The sequence below is a fragment of the Lepisma saccharinum genome, chromosome 1, assembly GCF_977018435.1.
Source record: "Lepisma saccharinum chromosome 1, izLepSacc3.1, whole genome shotgun sequence".
Classification (NCBI taxonomy): Eukaryota; Metazoa; Arthropoda; class Insecta; order Zygentoma; family Lepismatidae; genus Lepisma; species Lepisma saccharinum.
Window position 1 is genome coordinate 197,723,547 of NC_139229.1, and position 24,709 is coordinate 197,748,255.

The 24,709-nt window shown below is 36.7% G+C and overlaps 2 protein-coding genes across 2 annotated transcripts in view; one reads left to right on the forward strand and one right to left on the reverse strand.

The window, feature by feature from the left end:
* LOC145991142 (uncharacterized) overlaps positions 1-24,709 on the forward strand; it is a 127,975-nt gene that overhangs the window by 19,148 nt on the left and 84,118 nt on the right. The window lies entirely within an intron of this gene.
* On the reverse strand, positions 9,199-22,091 carry LOC145991134 (uncharacterized). Its single transcript, XM_083126916.1, has 4 exons — positions 21,991-22,091; positions 17,662-17,817; positions 15,181-15,348; positions 9,199-9,700 (listed from the first exon to the last, which is right to left on the reverse strand). The coding sequence occupies exons 1-4, from the start codon at positions 22,063-22,065 to the stop codon at positions 9,500-9,502; spliced, it is 600 nt and encodes a 199-aa protein (XP_082983042.1). The 5' UTR covers positions 22,066-22,091; the 3' UTR covers positions 9,199-9,499.

A 24,709-nucleotide genomic window follows, 5' to 3' on the forward strand; every position in this document is an offset into this window, starting at 1 on the left:
TTCCTCATAGAATCTGCCTTTGAGAATTTCTCCTCGGTGGTCTTTTATTATATATGTGTTAAGGGCCCCAGGTTTAATTTGAACCACTGTAAATAATTCAGTGCTCCAGTTTCTTGTAAAGCCTCTTTTGAATAAATGCTGATATTTGCTGATTCTTACTTGATCACCCACCTTGTATTTGGCCTTTCTTGTTGTTGGTTGGTATCTAGGATAATAAACAGTCCTGATCAATTTTTGCTCATCAGATGGAGTTACTTCAGAGGGTTTCTTGTTGATTGTAGAATGGACCGAGTTGTTATATTTATGTAGAAGTTCTGGAAGAATATTAATCCATTTATAATTACCTTGAAGTGTAAATTTTCTATACATAAGATTTTTTAGGGTTTTGTTGAATCTCTCTACAATTGAGGCTTTGAGATCACTGTAACTCAAATAATGTTGTATTGACTGGCTTTTAATAAATTGTTGGAACACAGAATTATAAAATTCTTTGCTATTATCTGTTTGCAAATAGCGCGGTGATCTTCAACTCTGATTGATGATTGTCCTGAAGGCTTCTGTAACACATTTTCCAGTCTTGGATTTGAGTGGCACAGCCCAGGCAAATTTTGAAAATGTGTCTATTACAGTGAGTAGATACTTGTAGCCCTTGTTGATTTTGTCTAAGTTTTTCAGCTGTCCACTTGCCATCTCAATCAAGTCGCTCTGCCATAAATCATCTATGCCTTTTGTAACTACTGGCAGTCTCTTATAATTATGTCTGACTTGTCTGTGTAATTCATCAACAATAATTTGTCTAGACATAATATGAAAACAAGAATATTGCAACTATGGGGTGTCCAGCAGCTGATACTACAGGATTTTCTAAATATAATTTGTCCCCTATTTGTATTTTAAATTCCAGAGAGCCATCATCTTCAGCATAGGCTGTTTCTAATGTATTGGGGTCTGTAAAATCCTCTAACTCTACACTGGTGATTTTTGCTTTGTTATCAGCATTTGTTATTGATAAGGTAGGGTAGTGGTGTGCCTGTGGTTGAAGCCAATATTTGATCTTGATTGGTCTAAGTGTGCCCCCAACAAAAAACTGGTAATAAAATTGTGCAGGGGACAGCATATATATTTTGCCACCTGGTGTAAATGGTGAATCATATTCTTTGTTGGGGATGCTGTACAATTCAAGAATTACTGTATGGTTTGGATTCTCAATTATGCCTGTTATTTCTTTTTCTGCTGTAAGCAATCTGCTTGTTACAGATTCAAGATGCTCATTGATGGTCCTAACAACATCATCATGGCCTGGCTTGATCTTTATGTCCACAACAAGTTTCTTGTATTGTTGCACAATCTCTTGAAGCTGGGTGGCAAAAACAGACAGAGCATTTGCTTGATTGGATTCCATGGTCCCTAGCTGTTGCTTGATATTAGCTACAATTTGCTGTAAATTTTCAATCCTCAAACAGGGCATGCAGTTCATTAATATGTTGATTAGTTGGTAGAGTGGCCACTGTCTGAGTAAGTTGTTTGATCTCTGTCTGGATATTCTTGATATCTTCTGATTTCAATATGCGATTCACTGCCCTCTTAATATTTTTAAGTTCCTGTGATGTAGGCAGATTTGATACAGTATTCTGCAAATATTCAAGTGCCAATTTCACATTATTTAATTCAGAAGCATCAGACACATTTTGCATAGCATTTTCGAGCAGGGCTATATCAGCCTGAGTGGGTGTTGATTGTTGTAAAATTTCAAGTTTTGTTTGGATATCATCGATCAAGTGATGAAAATGTGATAGCTCAGATTCAGTGTTGAGGTTTTCAAGCTTTGTGATCTGTTCCTGGACACTGACAAGTGTGTATACAATACCAGGCAGGCGGGATTCTAGAGATTCTTGTATATTTGTCAAATCACTTTGCACTGCTGCTATTGTACCCTCAAATTGGGTTATGGTACTTTGAATTTTTCCAAAATCTTCATATGTTTCAAGTTGCAGCTTGATGTTGGCAACACTCCGAGTTATTGCACTCAAAGCATCAGAAGATGGCAAATTGTTCATAAAATTTTCAAGTGACTCAATTTTTTCTTTAACCTCGGCTATGGCATTGTTCAGAGGGTCCAGATTAGGTATCTGGAGTGATTGAATCTGTTCTTTTAGAGTGGAAATCACTAGATCAAAATCTTCTTGTGATTTTATGCTTTTGACAATTGTTTGGAGCTGTGTCTGGACATTATTTATCTGCTCTTCCAATTGTTGTTTCAATTGCTCAGAGTTGGTGGCCTGGGTCTTAAATTTGGCTTGAAGAGCTGCTACAGCTTCTTCTAAACTTTGAAAATTATCCAATGTGGCCAAGTCAGTATATTTTTGAAGCAGCAATTTGAGTTCAGAATCAATTTTAAGAAGAGGGTCCATGCATTGTGATTGTAAATTTGTAATTTCTAATTGAAGACTGGCATTGAGTGTGGTTTGTAAAGCTTGTAAATCACTTCTTAATTTCTTGACTCTGACATCAAGCATCAGAATCTCATCACTGTGATCTTCATGTCTTGTATGGCCAAATATATCATTAGGCATTTTTGTTTTAGTGGTTATTTATTATTGAATATCTAATTCTTAATTCTATAAAGAAAGGTATAAGCTTGTCATATGATCCAGGGACCTCAATATATAAGCAGTCACCAGCAGAAACAGTATATACAGTGCTAGAAATCATGTTTGAGTGCTTAATTCTATAAATATTTCTCCCCACTGAAATTTTGACATCACCCTCAGGGGTTGTAATAAATTGCAATTGACCACCTACAGGTAATTGGTAATGATTTAAATTATTGTTAAATATGTACAATGTTTTACCTGTTTCATCATCAACATCTGTAAGTATGCTGTTCAGATGAATAATTAACAAAGCACTTAGTTTAGATATCATATCAGAAGAGGGTTGTGGTGTTGGCAGCTCCATTATAGCCTGTTTCTTGAACCCAAATAAGTTCATAGGCATGTTTATTTATTTCAAATCATGCTCTGTAATTGGGCATTGATTGCCACTTTTCAAATCACAATGCCCCCATGGTAGAGTATGTATGCTACATGATAAAATGCATCTCTTATCATCATGTGGGTCCAGAGCCACTTATCTTACAATATTTGTAGTCAACAAGTGATCCACACTCTGAATTCTATTTTCTGATGTTCTGATTGTGCTACATGATTTGAGGCAATTTTTGTAATCTTCAAATTCAAGCTCTTTGTCCACAGTCGCTCTGCCAATGCGCTTGGCCTTTTTGGCAACAACACCACTACATGTTTCAAAACTGTACATCTTGGCCCTTAACCCAGCAAATGCCACAATAACATCACCAAGTGTCTCATCTTTTAACTTGCCAGGCACCTTGCTGTTGTGGGGTTTAATTTTTGAATGTTCAGTGGTATCAAAATATTTAAACAATTCAGGCTGTGACATATCTTTATAAACATCTTCTGTTTGAATATCAAGAACAAAACTATCTGTGTCCATGTACATCAATTTTACACAATCACCATAAAAAGGTTTCAACACATTATAATACAATTTTAACATGTGTAATTTGGCCAATTCCAATATCACAGCCCCTACATAAATAGGCTTATCAAACTTAATCTTTGTTTTTTTCATGTTGAAAAGTGCCATATTCTCATCATAAATTCTTGTGTAATTGAAATTGGGCTTTGCTATCAATTTTTTGCTCCGGCTGGGGTTTGTAATTATTTTAACATCAATGTGTTTTCTGACATTTTCAATTGTTTTGCCATACACTGAATTGACCATCAATTTAAACAAGGTCTTATCAAATTGGCTCATTGCAGATGTTCGAAGCTCTGTGTTTGTATCAATATATGGTTTCAACCATCTTGAGTGCCTGAACCTCAAAACTTTTCCAACTTTGGTCACTTGAACACCATGTTTCATCAGGAACTGGAGGTTTTTGTAATATATGACATAATCCTGTTTCGGCTCTAGAGTCATCATCAATTTCTTGTGTTTAGAGCCAGGTGAGCACTTAACCTCGGGCATTGGGGGCAGATCAGAAAATGTGTTGTGTAAATTATCAGGAATTGTCAGATCAACCTCTAAGAAGAGGCCATAGTTACTGTCATCAAAATCTTTAAGACCTTCAATATTGAAATTTTCAACCCACTCAAGCCCTGCATATGGTAGTTTTTTCATGATAGCATAACCATACAGGCTGTTTGCATCCACATACAATATATAATTTGATGGCCGTGCTGGATCATAATCAGGAATATATTTGTTATTTGCTCTGGCATATCTCTGAGAACATTGCACCATGCCTCCTCTTATACATTGTTCCATAAACAGATACATATCTTGATCCTGGATCAGATCCAATTGCATTTTAGTGTTTAAAAACATTGCAGACCATGCTAGGCCCGGAGCACTGTAAAAATACATTGGATCCAGCTTATAATTTTCCATGGAAGATTTTCTGAATGCCTGCAATATATCAGCTAAGAGGGTCACATCAAGTTTTAAATATGCCCTGTGATAATCACCAAATGTCTGGCATTTTAAATTGTTCCACATCAACTGGGCATGGTGATAATCTTCATCAGTGATTCCAGATCCTCTGATTTTGCTGTAAAACTCTTGTTGTGGTGGCAGAGCACACTCATCAAATTTAGAAAAATCTGTAACATAATCATATGGATATACACCCTTTCGCCTAATTAATTTCAGGTCCTGATTTGGAAACAAAGCACATGTAATTTTGAATTGATCATCAGATAATTGAGTGGCCAGTGTGGCCAGGCGAGCTGATAAAATTCTGTATGAATCAAGAAATCTTAAGTGAATAGGAACACCATTAACTTTAATTATTTTGCTAATGGCAATATATTTCTCATTATTTTCAGCTAAAATATTTAAATTCTGCTTGTCAAACCCCTCGTACCTGATCAAATGATGAAAATCATAATTGGATGCACCATGGCAAAATATGGGGATAAATTTTGGTCTCTGGATCTTAGTATTGCAGCTATTACATAGGGCCATTAAGAATTTACCATCTGTATGGGAATAGTGATGAACCTTGATATTTGCATCTGAAAATTCAGAATCATATACCGGGCATTTTTCTGCTTTGTTGAAATCTTCAATCTGATCCTCTGTTAAAAGCAACATAGGTTTTGATTTTAATAAGACATTAGATGCTATGTCATGGCACTCATTTTCTATTCTATGTGCAAATTTTTTGATGGCATCTGCTCCCATGTATAAATATTCTTTACTAAGAACACCATCCTGTACAATCACATAATAAAAACTAGAAGGTTCATGTAGCTGGTATGATGTAATTGAAGATTCCTCAGGGTCTGGGCTGCAGAATGCAAGAGGTTTGAGGTTTGATTCAAAATCACAGACTATATATGCTGGGTGTTCCAACAAGGCCTCAAACTTTTTGAATTTGGCAATTTCCCTTGGTATTGGCATCACCATATGAACAGGTTTATAATTGCCACAGTATTTCAGATGCTCAATTAACTTGTTTTTAGCAATTTCTGCATTCACTTCCCGAACCCCATTTATTATTTTTTGACCATCAAATACAGACAAACATCTTCTGCACAACTTAAATATTTTATGAGTTTTGTCTAGTTGTGTTCTGACTAAAGCTTCAAGACTGTGTATCAGAGTGTAATGATATGTGCCATCCATTTCAATTAAGAGCAGATCAATCGGAACAGCAGAATCATCATCAAATGTACTGATTCTGAGAGGTGCTATCAAGCAATTGCCACGGCCAGTAGAACAAATAAATACATTAATAGATAATTGTTTTCCATTGATATTCCTGGCCTTTTTTTCAAATTTATCAATATTCTGAACAGACATTGGATATTCTAAACCCTCCATTGCCTCATCGAAATTGTGTTCATGCTGTTTATAATAACTTATTCTCTCAGGATTCCTTAAAACTGGAAACAAATCAGCTAAAATACACCACAAAAAGCATTTCTGGTCGGTATTTTTTATATTAACCACGGCTGTTTTGTTTTTGATATTGGCAGGTAATGGCAAATATGTAGATCCTTGTAATGGGCTGAATTCAGAAATATTAACATAGAGCCTGTGTGGAGATCCGCATAGGCTCCATCCCGATTCTTTTGCTGCAAATTCAGAGTGTTTAATATTCAATTGATCTATTAAACTGCTTATTATTTTGTCTGAATTTGTATTTGAATATACAGGTACAGTTTCTGTTATGTGGGGCTGTGTAAATTTGGTGCCATTTGGCTTCTTATATTGTGTAAACAATTTGAGGGACAGCTTATAAGAGCCATTTTGTGCATTTAGAATTGCCTGCACATCTGGATTTATACTCTTCAAAAAATTCTTAATGTCACATCTTGGCTCTGATACAAACCGGTGATCCCTTAATTGGCCGTTAAAACTGCTATGGATGGGTTCATAGCGTGGCTGCTTTGCTGGTCCAGCATTAACAGGTGTTTCATGCTTCCTTTTCAGAGCAGATGTAGATGGTTGTGGGGGCAATGTTGATGACTGTGCAGAACAAGTACCTTTATGTTTATATGTGAAATATTCCAGATTATATTTTCTATGGCATTTAGGGCTAATTTTTGTGGGAGTTCTGCATTTGTCTGGATTACAATTCCTTTGATGCTTAGCCCAATTGGGGCTGGATATATTCTTTTTGCATTGATTACAATATTTTTGATTTGGCATTTTTGTTGTTGTTTATTATATACAATTTCTTGGGATTCAAATCAAAATTCTATGCTTAATAAAAATATCAGTTGGGTTCAGCAGTGTGTTTTGAATATTTTGTGTGTGTGTGTATGTGTGTATGTGTGTTAATATTTTTGGCTTTGGTATTTATATAAAATTTCTTGGGGTTCAAATCAAAACTCTATACTTAATACACCTATGACAGGTTGTCAAAAATTCTGTATATTAAATCAAATAGATTTGTAATTCAATTTATACAAATCTGCAATATTTTTAAAAAATATGAGCAGCACTGCAACAACACACCCTCACTCTTCAACAACTCTCACAATACTGGCTGATATGCAATGCAAAATCTCTTTATATACCCTAAGCACGGACCGCATTGAAAATATCTGAAACAATAAGCCAATCAGAATATAACACATCATCACTTTATGTCATAACCAACCAATCAGAAAACAACACATGCCTAAAGCATAATATTAGGTAATAATTTGTTGCAAAACATGATGCAATATAAATAAAGCAGAAATAGGCCACAAGTGGACCGGAAGTAAATATGTGTGGGTGGGTGTGGGTGTGTGTGGGTGTGTATGTGTGTGGGTGTGGGTATGTGTAGGTGTGTATGTGGGTGGGTGTGGGTGGGTGTAGGTGTGTATGTGGGTGGGTGTGGGTGGGTGTAGGTGTGTATGTGGGTGGGTGTGGGTGGGTGTGGGTGTGTATGTGGGTGGGTGTGGTCAAGGTCAAGGTCAAGGTCATCTCAAGGTCAAGGTCAAGGTCAAAATAATCGAAAAAATAATCGAAAAATAATCGAAAAAATAATCGAGAAAATAATCGAAAAAATAATCGAAAAAATAATCGAAAAAATAATGGAAAAAATAATCGAAAAAAATAATCGAAAAAATATTCGAAAAAATAATCGAAAAAATAATCGAAAAAATAGTCAAGGTCAAGGTCATCTCAAGGTCAAGGTCAGTGTGTGTGTGGGTGGGTGTGTGTGTATATGGGTGTGTGTGTGTTAATACGTTTGGCGTAGTTTTAGGTGTGGCCAAAAAAATATCAAGAGGGGCATATTTTTGACAGGTTTATGGACAACAATCTCACAGAAGTGCCTTTTATAAGTGTAGGCAAATCAATCTGAGGGGGGTCATACTTTCTCAGGAAATTCCCGAGGGCATTTTTACAAAAATCTTGGATTAGACGGGGTTCCACACTTGAGCAAAAAGCTCATATGGGCATGTTGAGCTTGTTTTAAGTGTAGCCAAATCTGCATGAGGGGGGTTCATACTTTCTCGAAATGGTAGTATTGTATTTTATACTACTCAAATGATTTAACATTGAAAACGCAAACACTATTGCTTTCGTGTACGTTTATGTGAATGCGTACAGGCGTTTGTGCGTGTTGGGATGTAGTGCAGTCAAAATAGGAAAAATGAAGGAACTAATTCGTAACAAGCTGAAATTTGGTATGTAACGTCTTTATAGCATTAATAACAACATACCAAAAGTCCCTGGCGATCCCCCGTACGCTAAGTCCGCGATATTGAAAAATTGCGGACAATGAAAGTTTTCACGAAGTAAGGTAATCGTAATTCATAACAAGTTGAAATTTGGTATGTAACGTCTTTATAGCATTAATAACAACATACCAAAAGTCCCCGGCGATCACCCGTACGCTAAGTCCGCCATATTGAAAAATTGCGGACAATGAAAGTTTTCACGAAGTAAGGGAATCGTAATTCATAACAAGTTGAAATTTGGTATGTAACGTCTTTATAGCATTAATAACAACATACCAAAAGTCCCCGGCGATCACCCGTACGCTAAGTCCGCCATATTAAAAAATGGCGGACAATGAAAGTTTTAACGAAGTAAGGGAATCGTAATTCATAACAAGCTGAAATTAGGTATATAACATCTTAGTAACATTAGTAACAACATACCAAAAGTCCCTGACGATCACCGGTACGCTAAAGCCTCCATATTGAAAAATGGCGGACAATGAAAGTTTTCACGAAATAAGGGAACTATAATGCATAACAAGCTGAAATTTGGTGCATAGCTTCTTAGTCTATACCATTAGTAATAGCATATCAAAGTCTCCGGCGATCACCCTGCGGCCTTTTGGCGGCCTTAGCGTACGGGTGATCATCAGCGACTTTTTGTATGTTGTTACTAAATGTTACTAAGATGTTATATACCAAATTTCAGCTTGTTATGAATTAAGGTTCCTTTATTTCGTGAAAACTTTCATTGGCCGCCATTTTTCAATATGGCGGACTTAGTGTACGGGTGATCGCCGGGGACTTTTAGTATGTTGTTATTAATGCTATAAAAACGTTACATACCAAATTTCAGCTTGTTATGAATTAGTTCCTTTATTTCGAAAAAAATCGTCTAAAGTGACTGCACTAATGAGTCAAATATAAGGATAGGAAAACAAATAAAACACCAATTTATGAAAGAGAATTGACGAAACAAAAACAGTGACAATGCTAGAGTGATTATATATTTAATAGAAGCTTGCTAGAGAATTTGACAAATGCAAAAATGGAACATGTGCAAGTCTAACGTCGTAACATAGCTCTAACGTTAATTAGTTAGCTAAAGCCTTGTGTAATGAATCATGTGCTCAAAATGTATATGCATACACATACATATATGTATATATATAATATTGAGCGTAAAAGTATGCATTTCTGAGCATCCAAACGACTTGTTCCTTGGTGGTTCTTATTAAAGGACTGTCTCATTATCCTTTCGTCTTCTTCTTTTTCTTCCCAGAGCCATCGTCGTCTTCAATCACGCCCTCTATGTGCTGGCACCCAATTGGATCTTCACCAAGATAAAAATAGAAATCAAAGAACAGCTCTCCTTTGAAGCCCTCCAATTTTGCACTGTCCGTGGTGCTCTTCATTATTTCCATCAAGGCGTTTGTAGTTTTATAGGTTCCCTAAAAAGTAATAAAATAAAGTTAAGATTTTATTCAGAATGAAATATAAATTATATATGCGTTAGTGCATTTTTCACTCTTCGTGTGATACTCCGACGAGCTTCTTATCAGTGACGAATAAAAACACATTCAAGAGAACTACTTAGTATTACTGAAAGAAAAAAAACCTGAAGACCAAAATATCCATAACTATTAGAAGTAGAAGGACCACCACTAACTAAGTAGTCTTTCGTGTGGAGGCTGATATGAGGAAAAGTACTTTTTGGTACCGTAACGTTCTACTAGGAACGTAGGATCGAACCAGAAACCTTAACCATCCTGGTGGGTGATGCAGCTCACTGATCATTCGTCCTCATTGTTTGAGCACTCGCTGTTCATGGTAAGCTTGATGGTAATAAGCGAGAGGCTAACTATACACACTTAGAAATGTTAAAACACAACCACTTGGATTATATATCTTCAAGTCTGGATCAAACATGGTTGAAATAGGATAATGCCTGTCTATCACCGATGATGAAGTTCCTTGGAGAAAGATCTTAGGGTAAGCCTGTACTCGATCGCTCAATCTCTCCTGTTGCTTCCCGCTCTAAGACCAAAGACAAAAAGGACCCCTCACCACCTTTTGCTCTATACCTTATTACTTCCTATCTCACCCTGCTCATTGCCCTGCAATACTCCTTGATCAGCAACTTAATTTGCCTTGAATGCCTGAGAGCGCAACGGCTGGTGATTGAGTTTATGAACTCTGACTTGATACAATTCTCTATTTTGAGGAGATTGTTACGGTACAAATAGACCCGTTAAGTTCGCTGCACGTTTTGACACAAAGTGTAGTGCAGGTGTCAATGTCAGGCTGGTGCAAAGAAACCGTGCTCAACCAAGTAGACAATAACAGATGTTCAAGTCTAAAAGATTCAACAAATGCCTGCCTGCCACTTTCATCGTTCATATGATTGGTTAGCACGCACCACGTGATCATACAACAGTGATTTATCCACACTCCCCTAACACCCCACCAACACCCTCCTAAACTTTGACGTACACTCCCCTGTAGGGGGGGGTGTAAATATGGATTTCTATATCAACAATAGAATGACAATACTTCAACTTAAACAGAAAAGGAACCATTTGTAGCTCTAAAAGAAGCGTAGTCCAATGGACCTTTCGATCAACTAAAACCAAAGTGTCAAGGAAGAAGAAGGGTGGAATATGCAGCATGGTCATTTCCTCGAAACACTAATCCCTGCGACAGGTTACGTTTGCAGCAACTTTTCACATATATAGACCCAAACGTGCACGCAGAATATAGTTCCGCTGCAATACTGCCGATTTTCTCACTGTCTGTGATTTGAACAGCTCGGCGGGTAAGGCAAAACTGGCACAGAGATGCTGAGCGCCGTTCTAGCGTGGATTAATACATAACATTTGCTGCAAAGTTAACCTGTCGCGGGGCTTAGCTTCCTTGACAAGCTTCGATCAGCTCTAGGGAAGGGACATTGCCATCTGGAAAATGTCAAACCGAACTCTCGCACTCTTTAGAGGGAGCACATACCGCACACAGTGTTGACAGTTCAGCGCTTGAATACCTAAATAAATATTAAATACGTTACAGAGTTGTAAAATCAACCCCTGAGTCAATGAAATGCATACTTTGTTGCATTTTCCTCTCGATACTTTCATGTAAAAATGTACGTTAAAAGTAAGGGAAGAAAGATAAAGGTTTAACTCAGTGTAGCATCTCAGTTCGTGTGTTGTTCTGCTTAGTGTAACAATGTCTGAAACTTTACTGCAAAACAAGCTGAGGGAAGTAGAGAAAATGAAACCAGACAGAAAGAAACCGAAAGTGGTGAGTCGAAAAGGAATGACACTATATATAGGTATAATTTCTTCCAACGGATATTCATAAAGTACCAATATAAAATTTACTGACTGAGTACGGTATTCAATATAAAACGGCAAGTATTCCATGAAGAACCTATAAGTGATTTATTCATGTCTATAGTTGATGTATGTGACCACTTTTGTGGCTCTAAGAGTTCTTATCTTCGTAAAATAAATTATATATTAGAAAAAAAGTTGTAAAAGGTGGGGGCATCGGCGTGGGTGCTAAGGACAATTGGGGTGCCGAACAAGGAAAACAGACACAAATAGAAAGGCGTTAACGTCGTAATGTTCTGTGAAATAACTGGCACCCTATTAAATTAAAGTTATTGTCAATTTTCAAAGATATAGATTTAGTAAAAATTGTCTTTCTCTTTTTATCTAGTCGGTTACCTGACATAATGACATATTTAATTTTTCCCAACTTTTCAGAGGTAGCAAAGGAAGTATAAGGAAATAAAAATAAATTTAATTTACATTAAGTCCCAAATTTATATCTGACCATAGGCGCACCAGTGGAGGCACGACGGCACTTGCCACTGCCTGCTGGAAAACGTGGAGAGAGAAATTTCGTTTGGTTACTTGTGTTCTTTGTGTTGGAAAGTGAAAGAAATGCTATTCAATTTTTAAATAATTGAAAATAAAGCATTACCTCAATTTAGAAGTGAAAATTCCTTGCCATCCCTTAGCACATAACATGCCATGCGTTTATTTGCACATTTTATTTAGTTTTCTTTTAAGGCAAAGAGGCACATGATTCCTAATTCCCTAGAGTCTCTTGTTCAGTACTTGAAAGATACACTCTCAACAGCGCCAAGTGTATTTTCCATAGTTTTGTATGGGTATAAGACTTCAATGTGAATTTCCTTGACCGATTTCGTTCAAAAGCAATATTTGGTATCTATCAAACGTGCATCCCAACTTCCCGCTATATTTTAAAGTATTCATGGCCATGCTCTAAATACTCGTATATAGAGAGTTTCATTACTTTATTTCAGTTTGTGAATCATTGCTTAAACAGAGATTTGAAAACACGAGCAGAATTTGGAACTCACTCGCTACATAGAACTATTAAAATTATATATATGCATATTTTCTAACCGAAGCTAGAACAGGAAGGTGCAGAGGGCATGTAAAGAGGACGCCGAACGAGCAAAGCAAGATTGTAAAGAGTAAACACCGTGGGATACTGTCGCTATGTTTAATTAATAATATGCATAATCAGTTTGCAAAGAAATAGTTCTAAAAATTTTCTTGCTCGCAGTATAATCATTTATTCAAGTCATATTATATCTGTACTTATTACTACTACTTCAGACAGGCAAGCGCGCACGCATCCATGCACTGATATCTCATCTATGAGTTGGGCACCCCCAAGATGAACGCAGAGTTACACCTACGACAAGATCCATACAAATACAGTTAACAAATATTGCGCCTATTATAACGAACTTACGAATTGCATGAAATGATTTCTGGTAGTAGGTAATATGTGTACATTTTGCGTTTTTCAATGTCATATATTGTGTTTTATCTAACGATTGATTAAATCAAGTACTGAACATTATCGGAAAGCAATATTCGAAAAGTTAGACTGAAATGTTAACATTATCACAAAAGTCTATTTTCCATTTTTTCCTGCATTTGACATATTTTTGCCATTGAAATATTACGTGAAGGGAAGGGAGGAGGGGGTAATCTCTGGAAACATCTATGAATAAATTGAATTAGGGCGAACATTTTAAAAACGGTTCAAAATATTTACTTAATACCCCCAAACTTACACCCCCAAAAAGTTTCCAACACCCCACCAAGGTAAAAATCCTGGATAAACCCCTGTCATACACTACACTGTACACTCCTCCAGAACCTAGTGCAAACGATGCAGACACCAAATACACTTCGTGACATCAATTCGACTAAGTAGACGAGTCGGTGTTGTACTTTGTAACCACCTAGACGAATTAGTGAGGTCAAAAAGTGCAGTGCACTAGACAGGGTTAATACGGTGACGGACTGTGTTGGTGCACGAGTCCTTCCAAGACTAACTAATTCTCTAGCCTTCTTAATCCCGAAGGTTCGTGGCTGCAGCAATACAAGCCTTACATTTGTCCCTATGTTGAACAATATCCATCATCCACTCTTCTCCATCCCTACGGATTTCCTTTAGGTACATCTCAACGTCATCTCTCCATCTTCGTTTGGCCTTCCTACTGGTCGCTTACCATCAGTTTACCAACAATAATCCTGTAAACTCATCTTTCCTCTCGCATTCGAGCCACATGGCGCAACGACAGGGTAGCTCAAACGAGCTAAATATAGTACATTTATGCACAAAGAGCACTAAACTTGACATCAATTGGGTCGACCCTAGGTCGATAATATAAAAATTTAGATTTTGACACTACGCTTTCTTTTTTTCTGGTTGCGAGTATGTGTAATTCAACGGCAGGAGTAGGAATCGGAGAAACTACCCAAATTATAATGAAAAAATGTCCTAAGTGCGTAAAGGCATGATATTTATTATTATACACTATGCCGCTATGCCCTATCTGATAACTTAATATTAACGTATGTTTTCCTTGTATTAAGCAGACATTTGAAACTCGTATTTTCGTCCTTTTTTTGTTACAACCATTTAGAAATCATAATTCCTGTAAATAAGAAAGCCCTAGAGGTTGCGAAACATGAAACAGAAGATAAAATATTTCTTGTAATAACTATTCTTCTCGAGAAATGGGTATACGTGTATAAAACAGAGGACCATATTTACTAGCCATGTGAAAAAGTATAATATCACGTAAAAAAAAAGTCAGTTTTTAATAACACTTATATAAATAATAGTACAGTCACGCGGAATACTTACGTATTATTCTTTTCCGGATTCACAACAATTAAACACTTAAATTGTGAAATTTGCAAGTGACGTAAACAAGTGATGTACACATTTTAAAGCTTTTTTTTAGTTCCGATATCTATTCTGTTGTTGACGATCGTCTTTCTAAAAATCTTAGCTTTTACAGCACTGATCATTCATTTATCATGTTCAGACATAATTTCTGAGGTTAAGATGTAATTAAACTTGCAATTTGATTTGATAGCATCACGTTCAGCATCAAATTCCCCATGTACGTATTTGAATGGGAGCATCAAAAACGTGGGGACACAACAGGGGTGCTGCCACCTAGAATAGTTTGCTTTGACAAGTCCTGTTCGGAATATGTATTATAATTTTAACAGAGAGCGATACGAAGCAACATCCACAAGATGAGTGTGCGTCAACTGTTCTTGCAATGTGATTAAAATTAGTAACAATATCAGCAGTAGAGTTTATTTCTGCCAGAAGGACATGCCTTCTGCTGGACGCCATGCGGAAACTTTCTATAAACAAAACGCTGATCCTGCGCTTTCGCCTAGAGCCCCCATAAGTCTGTAAAATAACTGGTTTCACCATGTTCACCAGCCCAGTTACCTTCGTTGAATTCGTTCGTTTCGTTAAGACTTTCGGAACGCACCCAAAAGAGAACTACCCTCCCAATAACTGGTGGCTACCAGGTCCTCCTATACAAAATTAACTTTTAAAAATTGGTCACTCTTACCGGTGGAATTGGACAACCAGTTGCGTTCATGTTTTCGGCATTCCGCAGTGCTTCACTCCATGGCGTTCCTTCTTCCCAGAGGCTCTTGCACAAATTATCGCATTTCATCTCTGGAAACTTTTCACAGTTGTCCATGCCGCCTTCGCACTTGGTTAATTCTACCTTTCCCTAGAGTATGAAGAACCAAATTTTAATAAGATTCCGAATAGTTGTGATGTAAGAGTTACACTTTCAACAATACTTTGTACAGTTTAATGACTGCGCACACAAATATTTTTCTTCTAGTAGACACGATGCTGGTATAGATCTCCCCAGTGCCTTCCATTAGGTTCCAAAACTGGAAGAGACGGTTTCATTTCCCTTGGTAGATAAGATTTAGCATAGTGCGTGTGTAAAAGTGGCAAAAGGTAGGCGAACGCCCAACGCCCCAAATTCGCCCCCATTGGATCTCCCACATGGCGTAGCTATATTACCCTGTCGCCTTGTATTAAAAAGTATCGGATTCGTCACATTGCGCAGTGGTTCGGATCCCACTTTAAACTGTAGGTCCAGTCAAGACGGGCTGCGGTAGCTCAGTGTGTGTCGACCCGTGGCGGAGTAGTTATCACAGCGCGCTACGACGCCAGGGGTCTCGGGTTCGAATTCCGGTTCGGACATGAATGTTTGTGTTCGTCTGTCCTGAATGAAACTGATATTCGAGATTATGATATGAGTATGATGTGTGGGGAAGCCTGCACTAAGGGAAATTCCATTTTTTTTAAAAAATAAAGTTGGTACAGCATCTGGCTACGATACGGAAGACCCGGGTTGGAATCCCGGGTTAGGTGATCTGGACCAGGAATTTGTCCATACATTTCCCTCTTTCTGCGCGGCTCTGAAGCCCGCTCAGCTTCGTATCAATGGCTACCTGAGGGTAACCCTGCTAGGTAAAGGCGGCCAGGCATGATGTTGATCACATCATCACAACTATGGCCGAAATCAAGAATATGTAGAACTCTACCTCCACATCACTCCATATGTTTTCATGGCATGTGTGCACATGCATATTACCTTTCACCTAGTCCCGATTAGACTATGTGAGCACAGAGTGGAATTAAATTTTCATAAACCTTTGATTGACGATGCAACCAAGAAACGATCGAAGCTCATGATTTGTTAGTGCAACTTTAATTTCTTCTTTAAAAAAACATTTATACGTTTCTTAGACCTTGTTTGTTGTGTTTGTCCAGGAATGTACCTAACAGTAACTATCGTGCAGTTTAGGCTGTTCTTAAGACTGACACACACACACGCACACACAAAGACAAGATCCATCACTTTATATTTCTCGCGGATAATAACTCTATTATTTGTATCTTATTGTAAAATAAAAAGTAGTATATTTAGAATGAACTTTGAGACATTACTCGTACAAATTTCTTGTGCAAAGTTTAATCTCTATCACATTAAACCTTTTATTTTGGACGAGTTTTCATCACGTTTACGAAAATAATTTCAAACTCTGTAGATATTTTTGTGGTATAATTCGTAGAAGCTACATACATCCTCACTTGCAGTAAATTTGCACAAATTGTAACGCTCAGTAATATGTGCGAAGGGAGTTCATAAAATATGTACTTCCGAAAGAGAGAGAGAGAGAGAGAGAGAGAGAAGCGGTAGGCGTTTCCCTTAGTATTTCTCTCAGTGTATGTACAATGATGAAAACACATGTTTTCCTCAGTGATCTGCTACTTCTCAGATTTCAAAATTGTAGAATACTTCAGTTAGAAACGTATTATATGCAATACAACCAGGAAATTGTGACATCCTAAAAATATAAATAATAGTTAATATACCTATATATTGCGAGCAAATGTTTTACGTCACGCAATTTTTGAAGTATAATCGTATTTCAAACATCAGGTTTATTAAAACCCATAATGAAAATTAGTGATAATTTTAGATGGACATCAGTGAAGACAGTCAGTTTGCAAAACATACATTTAAAACATTCTACGAGTTACATTAATTTTGGTTATTACAGCGCGCAACGATCGAATTCAGATCTGGCCATGGGTGTCCTTTGTGATGTCGGTTCATTACTTTCATCAATTCATCACTCATCTTCATCGTTGCGATTAGCTAAATGTGTCAGAAAAGCTATAAAATAACCTAATTGATTTAATTCAATGAATTATGTACAAAGTAATTGTGAAAGTAACTCGTGGTTACCTTTTAAAGTATCGATAACTTTAACTGAGTTCTATCTCAAAAATAGTAACTGTAACTGAATTACTGCCTGAGCAAACCACTCACTTGTTAAAAAAGAAAAAAACCTAGCACACAGAAAGTGGGGACTTTTTCTCTCTCTCTCTCTCTCTCTCTCTCTCTCTCTCTCTCTCTCTCTCGCCGTCTATTTTCCATAGAGCTTTTTTAATTTTCATCTTATCACTATTGATGTGCACACTTTCTTGCTATATTTTAATATATTGCTCTCATTACCCATGCGGTGTCGTCTATTTCCACCAGGATTTCCACAATACAGCTCATTTCAATGGTTGACCTGTTGACAAACCAGAACGAAGCATTCTGGAAGATGAACTTGTTGTTTGTAAATCCCTTACAAGGGTAGAATTCCGTTATGTATGCTTTCAGGGTCTGCAAGAGAATGAAAATATGACACACAACAGAAATATTTTAATAGCATGTCGGCCTAGAATACAGGGCGTCTCACAAGTCTATGCACCATTTGGGATTTTACGTAAGTGCCTCTCCAGTAAAACACGTTCGGTAGCTGAAGAATCAATGCGACGACAATCGTGTCGGTTTCTTCTTCCTGACGCTGCACGACAGGAAATTTTTCGACTTTAAGCCAGACTCGTAAGAGCTTCCTGGATAAAAGTTAGGCTGTATCAGGTCTGGGCTTCATGGAACCACTCAATAATCTCTCGGCAAATGATACAGTCACCTAGAAACTGGCAAGTAAGGTAGTCTCTGAGAACAGTAGCATAATTCTTATGATTCTGGACTTACGAGACACCCTGTACAGGGTGTCCGAAAATTCCCGCACCATAGGCAAGATGGTAAAAAAAATGTTCGTTCTGTCGCAGGACGAACGTGTGGAAATAATACTGCTATGTGGACGTGAAGGTTACTCAAACCGAGAAGTTGACAGTAAGTTCAATCGACGCCATCCCAGACGACAACCAGTATCCCACACCACCGTGGGCGATTGCTGGAGAAATTCAGAAGTACGGGTTAAGTTGCGGATTTGCCCCGGTCAGAAAGGTCACACACTAGCGAAGACGTTCGGGAAGCAGTGCTTGCCAAAGTATATACCAGTCCAAAGAAGTCTATCCGGAGGATCAGTATGGAGTTGCAAGTTCCCGATCGATCATTCACGATATCGTGAAGAAGGAAATATTTCATCCATTCAAGCTCAACTTTTGCAGCGTCTATCGGAAGACTGGAAACGTGTGCTTGGATAAGATGGATGAGGATGCTACATGTCTATCCAGTGAGCTTTTTTCCGATGAGGCTAATTTTTACATCAATGGGGAAGTCAACAAACATAATCTGCGCGACTGGTTCAAGGATAACCACCGTTCGTACGAATCTCACAAGTTATTTTGTGATGCGGCTTGTGGAATTATAATATCATTGGCCCGTAGTTTTTCGAAGAGGCTGTGAACGGCGAAAACTATCTGACAATGTTGGGCGATTGGCTAATACCCGAATTGGACATTATTGGAACGTATCCCGCATGGTTCATTCACAATTTTGCCCCACCGCAGTACGCCCGGGCTGTACGAGGCTGGCTGGATATCAGATTTCCGGAACACTGGTCGCAGAGGAACGGCCGAATGGACCCCACGCTCGCCGGATTTGAATCCGATGGACTATGCTTTCTGGAGGCATGTTAAATCTCTGGTGTACAGCGTGAAGATGCACGATATGACTCTTCTTCGCACAAGAATCAAGGACGTATGCGAAGTCATTGGCGCAGATTATGTCCCCCGTGTGCTCAACAATTTGCGAAAGTGTCGCGTTGCATGAAAGATCAAAATAGATTCCAACCGATACTTTCCGATACCGATACATCAACATTGGTATCGACTCAGCCCTACCATTAAGACATTAGTATTTATTTTATGGCTGCTTTATCATACGATGGTCATCCAGTAAAAAAGGAACGTTTTGGTGTAACTCACAAACTACAAATGATGTGTGCAAGAAACTACATACCTTACTCAACTCTTCCACAAATTCTCCATACCCATTCGAGCACTTACCAGTTTGTCTGTACCGTCATTGTACTCGGTTTGCCGACAATGTATTCAACCATGTAGTGACAGTATTGAGTTTTCCAACCATGGCAAAGTGCTTTCCGAATTTTTTTTTTTTTTGCGACAGGCGATGAGACATGGGTCGCCTATTCAACACCCGAAACCAAGCGCCAGTCAATGGAGTGGCACCATATCGGATCACACTCCAAGCCAAAAAAGGAAAAACAAACACTCAGCAAGCGAAAAGTTCTTGCAGCTGTCTTGTTCATTGATTTTATGCTACAGAGAGCAACAATAAATGCTGAGGCCTACTGTCAAACGCATCAAAGGCTCTATTCTGCCATACAAAACGAATGGGGTGGTTGAATACATTGGCGGCAATCTGGTACGTACAATGACAAATACAGTATTCGAAACAAAAAATTGTAGAGTTCAAAGATAAATATGTATTTCTTATCAAGTTATCTTATCCCAAACAAAATTATGGTATATTAATATCGTCGCCTTGTAATCAAGGGGTCCCGAATCCCATGCAGTCGATTGGATTCCAATTTAAACCCAATGGTCTAGTCCCGATTAGCATATGTGAGTTTGAAAAACAAAACTCAAACTTAATCCTATCCTATTCGAAATCATTAAGAATGTATTCTCTAGACTTGTTTATCAAAATCATTTACCAGATCCTGCATCATCTTGTTTTAAATTGTGTGTTTTATATATCTTAAATCCCTAAAGTAGTTTATATGTAAATTATTTTAATCGGTTCGAAAAGTTAAATTTACATGTTGCTGAAATAAGTTGCTGTTCCTAACTTCATGGAGACTGTTAATGGACAAGTCAATCTCATTGCTTAAACCTACTTTTTATGCGTTCTGGAATTTTCGTAATTCTAGAGTGTCTTTTTTTTTCGCTTTTAAATTAAGGTTTTATAAGTGAACATGCAACATGTAATAGATTGAGCCTTTCCCACAGTAGCAATCTCTGGACAATTCCTGTGTCAATCGTAAATAAGGAGAATGTCGTCTGTTGGACAGTGTGGAGCGAATGAGAAGCAGTTCTTACGCAAGTGCAGTTGCCATTTTCTTGTTTGTTCCTCACTTTTCAAACGTCATTCAAGAAGTTCGTTTTGCACAATTATCGTGGTAGTGATCACTATCGAATTAAAAATTATAGATACTAGAGTTTAGGCTGCAATTAAAAATTAACCAGTAGACCTACTAAAAACATGACTTATATCAAAATTTAGCTTATTCAAATCTGCGTTAATCTATGCTAATCAATTTTTTATTAGAGCATGCTTTCTATTTTTTATCGTCGTGAGAACAGAAAAAAGGCCGATTTTGCAAACGATCCCTCTCTGTGAAATTCTGCAATTCAAAAATGGGTGGTCCGAACGTTATCAAATTTTAGTATGATGCAGGAAGAAAGTTTTTAAACAGAATTCTTAATTTCCATATTTTAAAAATTTTGTCAAAAAGAAATTTTTCTCATCAATTTGGCGAAACAACTTTTTCTTAGTATTGGTTAGTCCTACAAATACAATATTGATCTTATTTTGAAGTTCCTTGCATCTGTTTCTAAAATGCATTATCATTGTGAATTCCCATTGCGATACCGATTTTATACAGATTATTATTTAGCGGAGTAAAGCAGTACGTGGAACGTGCCAACACCTTAAGCAATGACTCGCTCTCCAGCCCACAGTTTCCACGGTTGAATCTTTGTGTCAGCCTGAATTATACGTCAATAATATTGTCAAGGTGAAGAAAAAATATTACGTGTAACTGAGAATTACTTACATATCAGATTTAGATACCATGTCAAATCATTATTAAAATACTTTAATTATATCTATTTTGAGGAACAAGATATAAGTAACACAGGTTATTTCTGTCATATAGTGGTAAATTAACGAATCTACAAGTTTGATTCTTAAAAACATTATATTTGCAACTTTATTAGTGAACATTTTGGTACTGAAATACTACAGTAGGCAATGTAGTTTTATAGTTTTACTAACCAATTTAAAAAAAATTGTCTACAATAGCATTTCTTTTACTAGTATAAGTGATGCCTAAATCTGCAGCTATTTCAATCTTAGTTTTATGTGTACTATTAGCGTCAACTCCCCGTATAAATTATACTTTCTGCTCAAGTGTGCAACTTTTCCTCTATCAGTGCTCCATCGCCGACCAGTAGCAACTGAAAACTGTCACTTCTATGACATTGTTATAGCTTGATTACGTACAAATCAACTGTATTTTATGAAAATTAGTACCTAGAACACAGAAATTGCGTACAAATGCATTACTAACAAATAAGGTTTAATTAACAGAATAAAAAAATTCTGCTTATAAAACAGAATTACGCAGAACTGAGTTACGTACAACTGTATAAATATTTGTATGAACATTACAAAATATAATAGTTGAATTGCCATTTCTACGTTTATCCTGCCAACAGAAACTTTGAATTGGACCTTGGGTCTATTAAAACAACACATTATTATTTTATCCTAGTTTTCTTTAGGAAACAATAAACTTACGGCCACTTCTGGAACACCATCAAGCTGAGCTTTTACGATGCAGAAAAAGGCCAGAAGTAGATACGCTGAGGCCATGACTGAAAATGATTTCAAATGCACAAATCACCACACGGCCTTTATATCTATATATTCTGACTGTGGAAATTAGATGGGGAAATGCGATTTAATTTTTCAGTACAGAAAAGCAATGTACTTTTACATATCTCATATTTATCTTCTCCTTCATTGTTCAATTTGAAGGAAGTATGCTTCGTTGAATTATGGTGACTGACAGTTTCAAACGCTTGCATGATCCATGGTCGTCATAACATGTGAACTACGTTTCATGTGCTGAAATCATAAATTACAACTTTGACTTTTATATTTTTTAACATAAGCTCACATAATTTGAAGTAACCCTATCATATTTTCCTGAAATCTATCCACATTTTCAGAATAGAAACTAAAGTTCAGAAGGTGCCAGAGGAGGGCTCCGTTACTTTGTAACCCCATATTTTTGTACCATCAAAACCTCATTTGCCAAATTTTGTACTATTTTTGTACTACTCAAAAATGCTAAAAATAATTTTTGTACCACTCAATTTACCGTCGAAAAAAAATAATCAAATTTGGGGTTACAGAGTAACGTCTCAACCTCATCATCGGTTTCGGCAATGTTTTCCACATCAAAATATTGTACTATTTATGTACCATTTTGTACCACTATTTACAAATTTTGTACCCATCAGAAACAGCCAGAAAAAAGGCGGGAAAACTTTTACATTGCAACCATATATTTTTGTACCGTCTCGAGTTGCTTCGAAGAATATTATGCTATTTTTGTACTAATTTCTTTTAAATTAAACTTTATTAACACTACTTTGCAATAAGTGGATATCCGATTTTTATACCGTTCTTAAAAAACCTCAAAATTTTGAAATTTGTATTTATTTCTTAGAGGCAGCAATTCACGGAAAAATATTGGACAAAATTTTATCGAATACGTGAGGTTTTTGTCTGCGTAATGTTTGAATAAAATGTCTAGAATGACTACTTTCCAATAAGCACCTCCATTATTTTTGTACCGTTACGGAAAACCCGAAAATAATTTTCAATTTTTGGATTTTTCATATCAATGTACTAATTCATATGAATAAATGGAAAAAATATTATTACAATGGTGAGATTAGAGCTCCCCAATTCATCAATACAATTTTATAGACATGTACTTTATATCAAGTCCCTTTTCAAGTCTTCGCAAAGTCACGAAAAACCCGGGAAACATTTTATAAATTTCACATTCCTCTCAAAGACACGCAATTTACAACAAAATATGGACCAAATATTAACGAATATCTGAGGTTTATATCTGTTTAACGTTTTAAAAAATTCCCTAATTTCTATTAGGCACCTTTCTGATTTTTGTACCGTCACTAAAAACCCGGGAAATATTTTTGAATTCTTACTTCTTCGCTGAGACACGAAGTTTAAAAGAAACTATAGACCAAAAAATTTTTGAATTCTTACTTCTTCGCTGAGACAGGAAGTTTAAAAGAAACTATAGACAAAGTAATTTCAAGTGTGTGAGGTTTGTATATAAGTAATGTTTAATTATATCTCCTATATTGTTACTTTCTGTTAAGCCCCTTATCGATTTTTGTACCGTCACGGAAAACCCGGGAAATATTTTTGAATTCTTACTTCTTCGCTGATACACGAAGTTTACAAGAAACTATAGACCAAGTAATTTCAAGTGTTTGAGGTTTGTTTATAAGTAATGCTTAAATTATATCTCCCATATTGTTACTTTCTATTAAGCACGTTATCGATTTTTGTACCGTCACGGAAAACCCGGGAAATATTTTTGAATTCTTACTTCTTCGCTGAGACATGAAGTTTACAAGAAACTATAGACCAAGTAATTTCAAGTGTGTGAGGTTTGTATATAAGTAATGCTTAAATGATATCTCCCATATTGTTACTTTCTATTAAGCCCGTTATCGATTTTTGTACCGTCACGGAAAACCCGGGAAATATTTTTGAATTCTTACTTCTTCGCTGAGACATGAAGTTTACAAGAAACTATAGACCTAGTAATTTCAAGAGTGTGAGGTTTGTATATAAGTAATGCTTACATTATATCTCCCATATTGTTACTTTCTATTAAGCCCGTTATCGATTTTTGCACCGTCACGGAAAACCCGGGAAATATTTTTGAATTCTTACTTCTTCGCTGAGACACGAAGTTTACATGAAACTATAGACCAAGTAATATCAAGTGTGTTAGGTTTGTATATAAGTAATGTTTAAATTATATCTCCTGTATTCTTACATTCTATTAAGCCCCTTATCGATTTTTGTACCGTCACGGAAAAGCCGGGAAATATTTTTGAATTCTTACTTCTTCGCTGATACACGAAGTTTACAAGAAACTATAGACCAAGTAATATCAAGTGTGTGAGGTTTGTATATAAGTAATGTTTAAATTATATCTCCTATATTGTTACTTTCTATTAAGTCCGTTATCGATTTTTGTACTGTCACGGAAAACCCGGGAAATATTTTTGAATTCTTAGTTCTTCGCTGAGACACGAAGTTTACATGAAACTATAGACCAAGTAATATCAAGTGTGTGAGGTTTGTATATGAGTAATGCTTAAATTATATCTCCCATATTATTACTTTCTATTAAGCCCGTTATCGATTTTTGTACCGTCACGGAAAACCCGGGAAATATTTT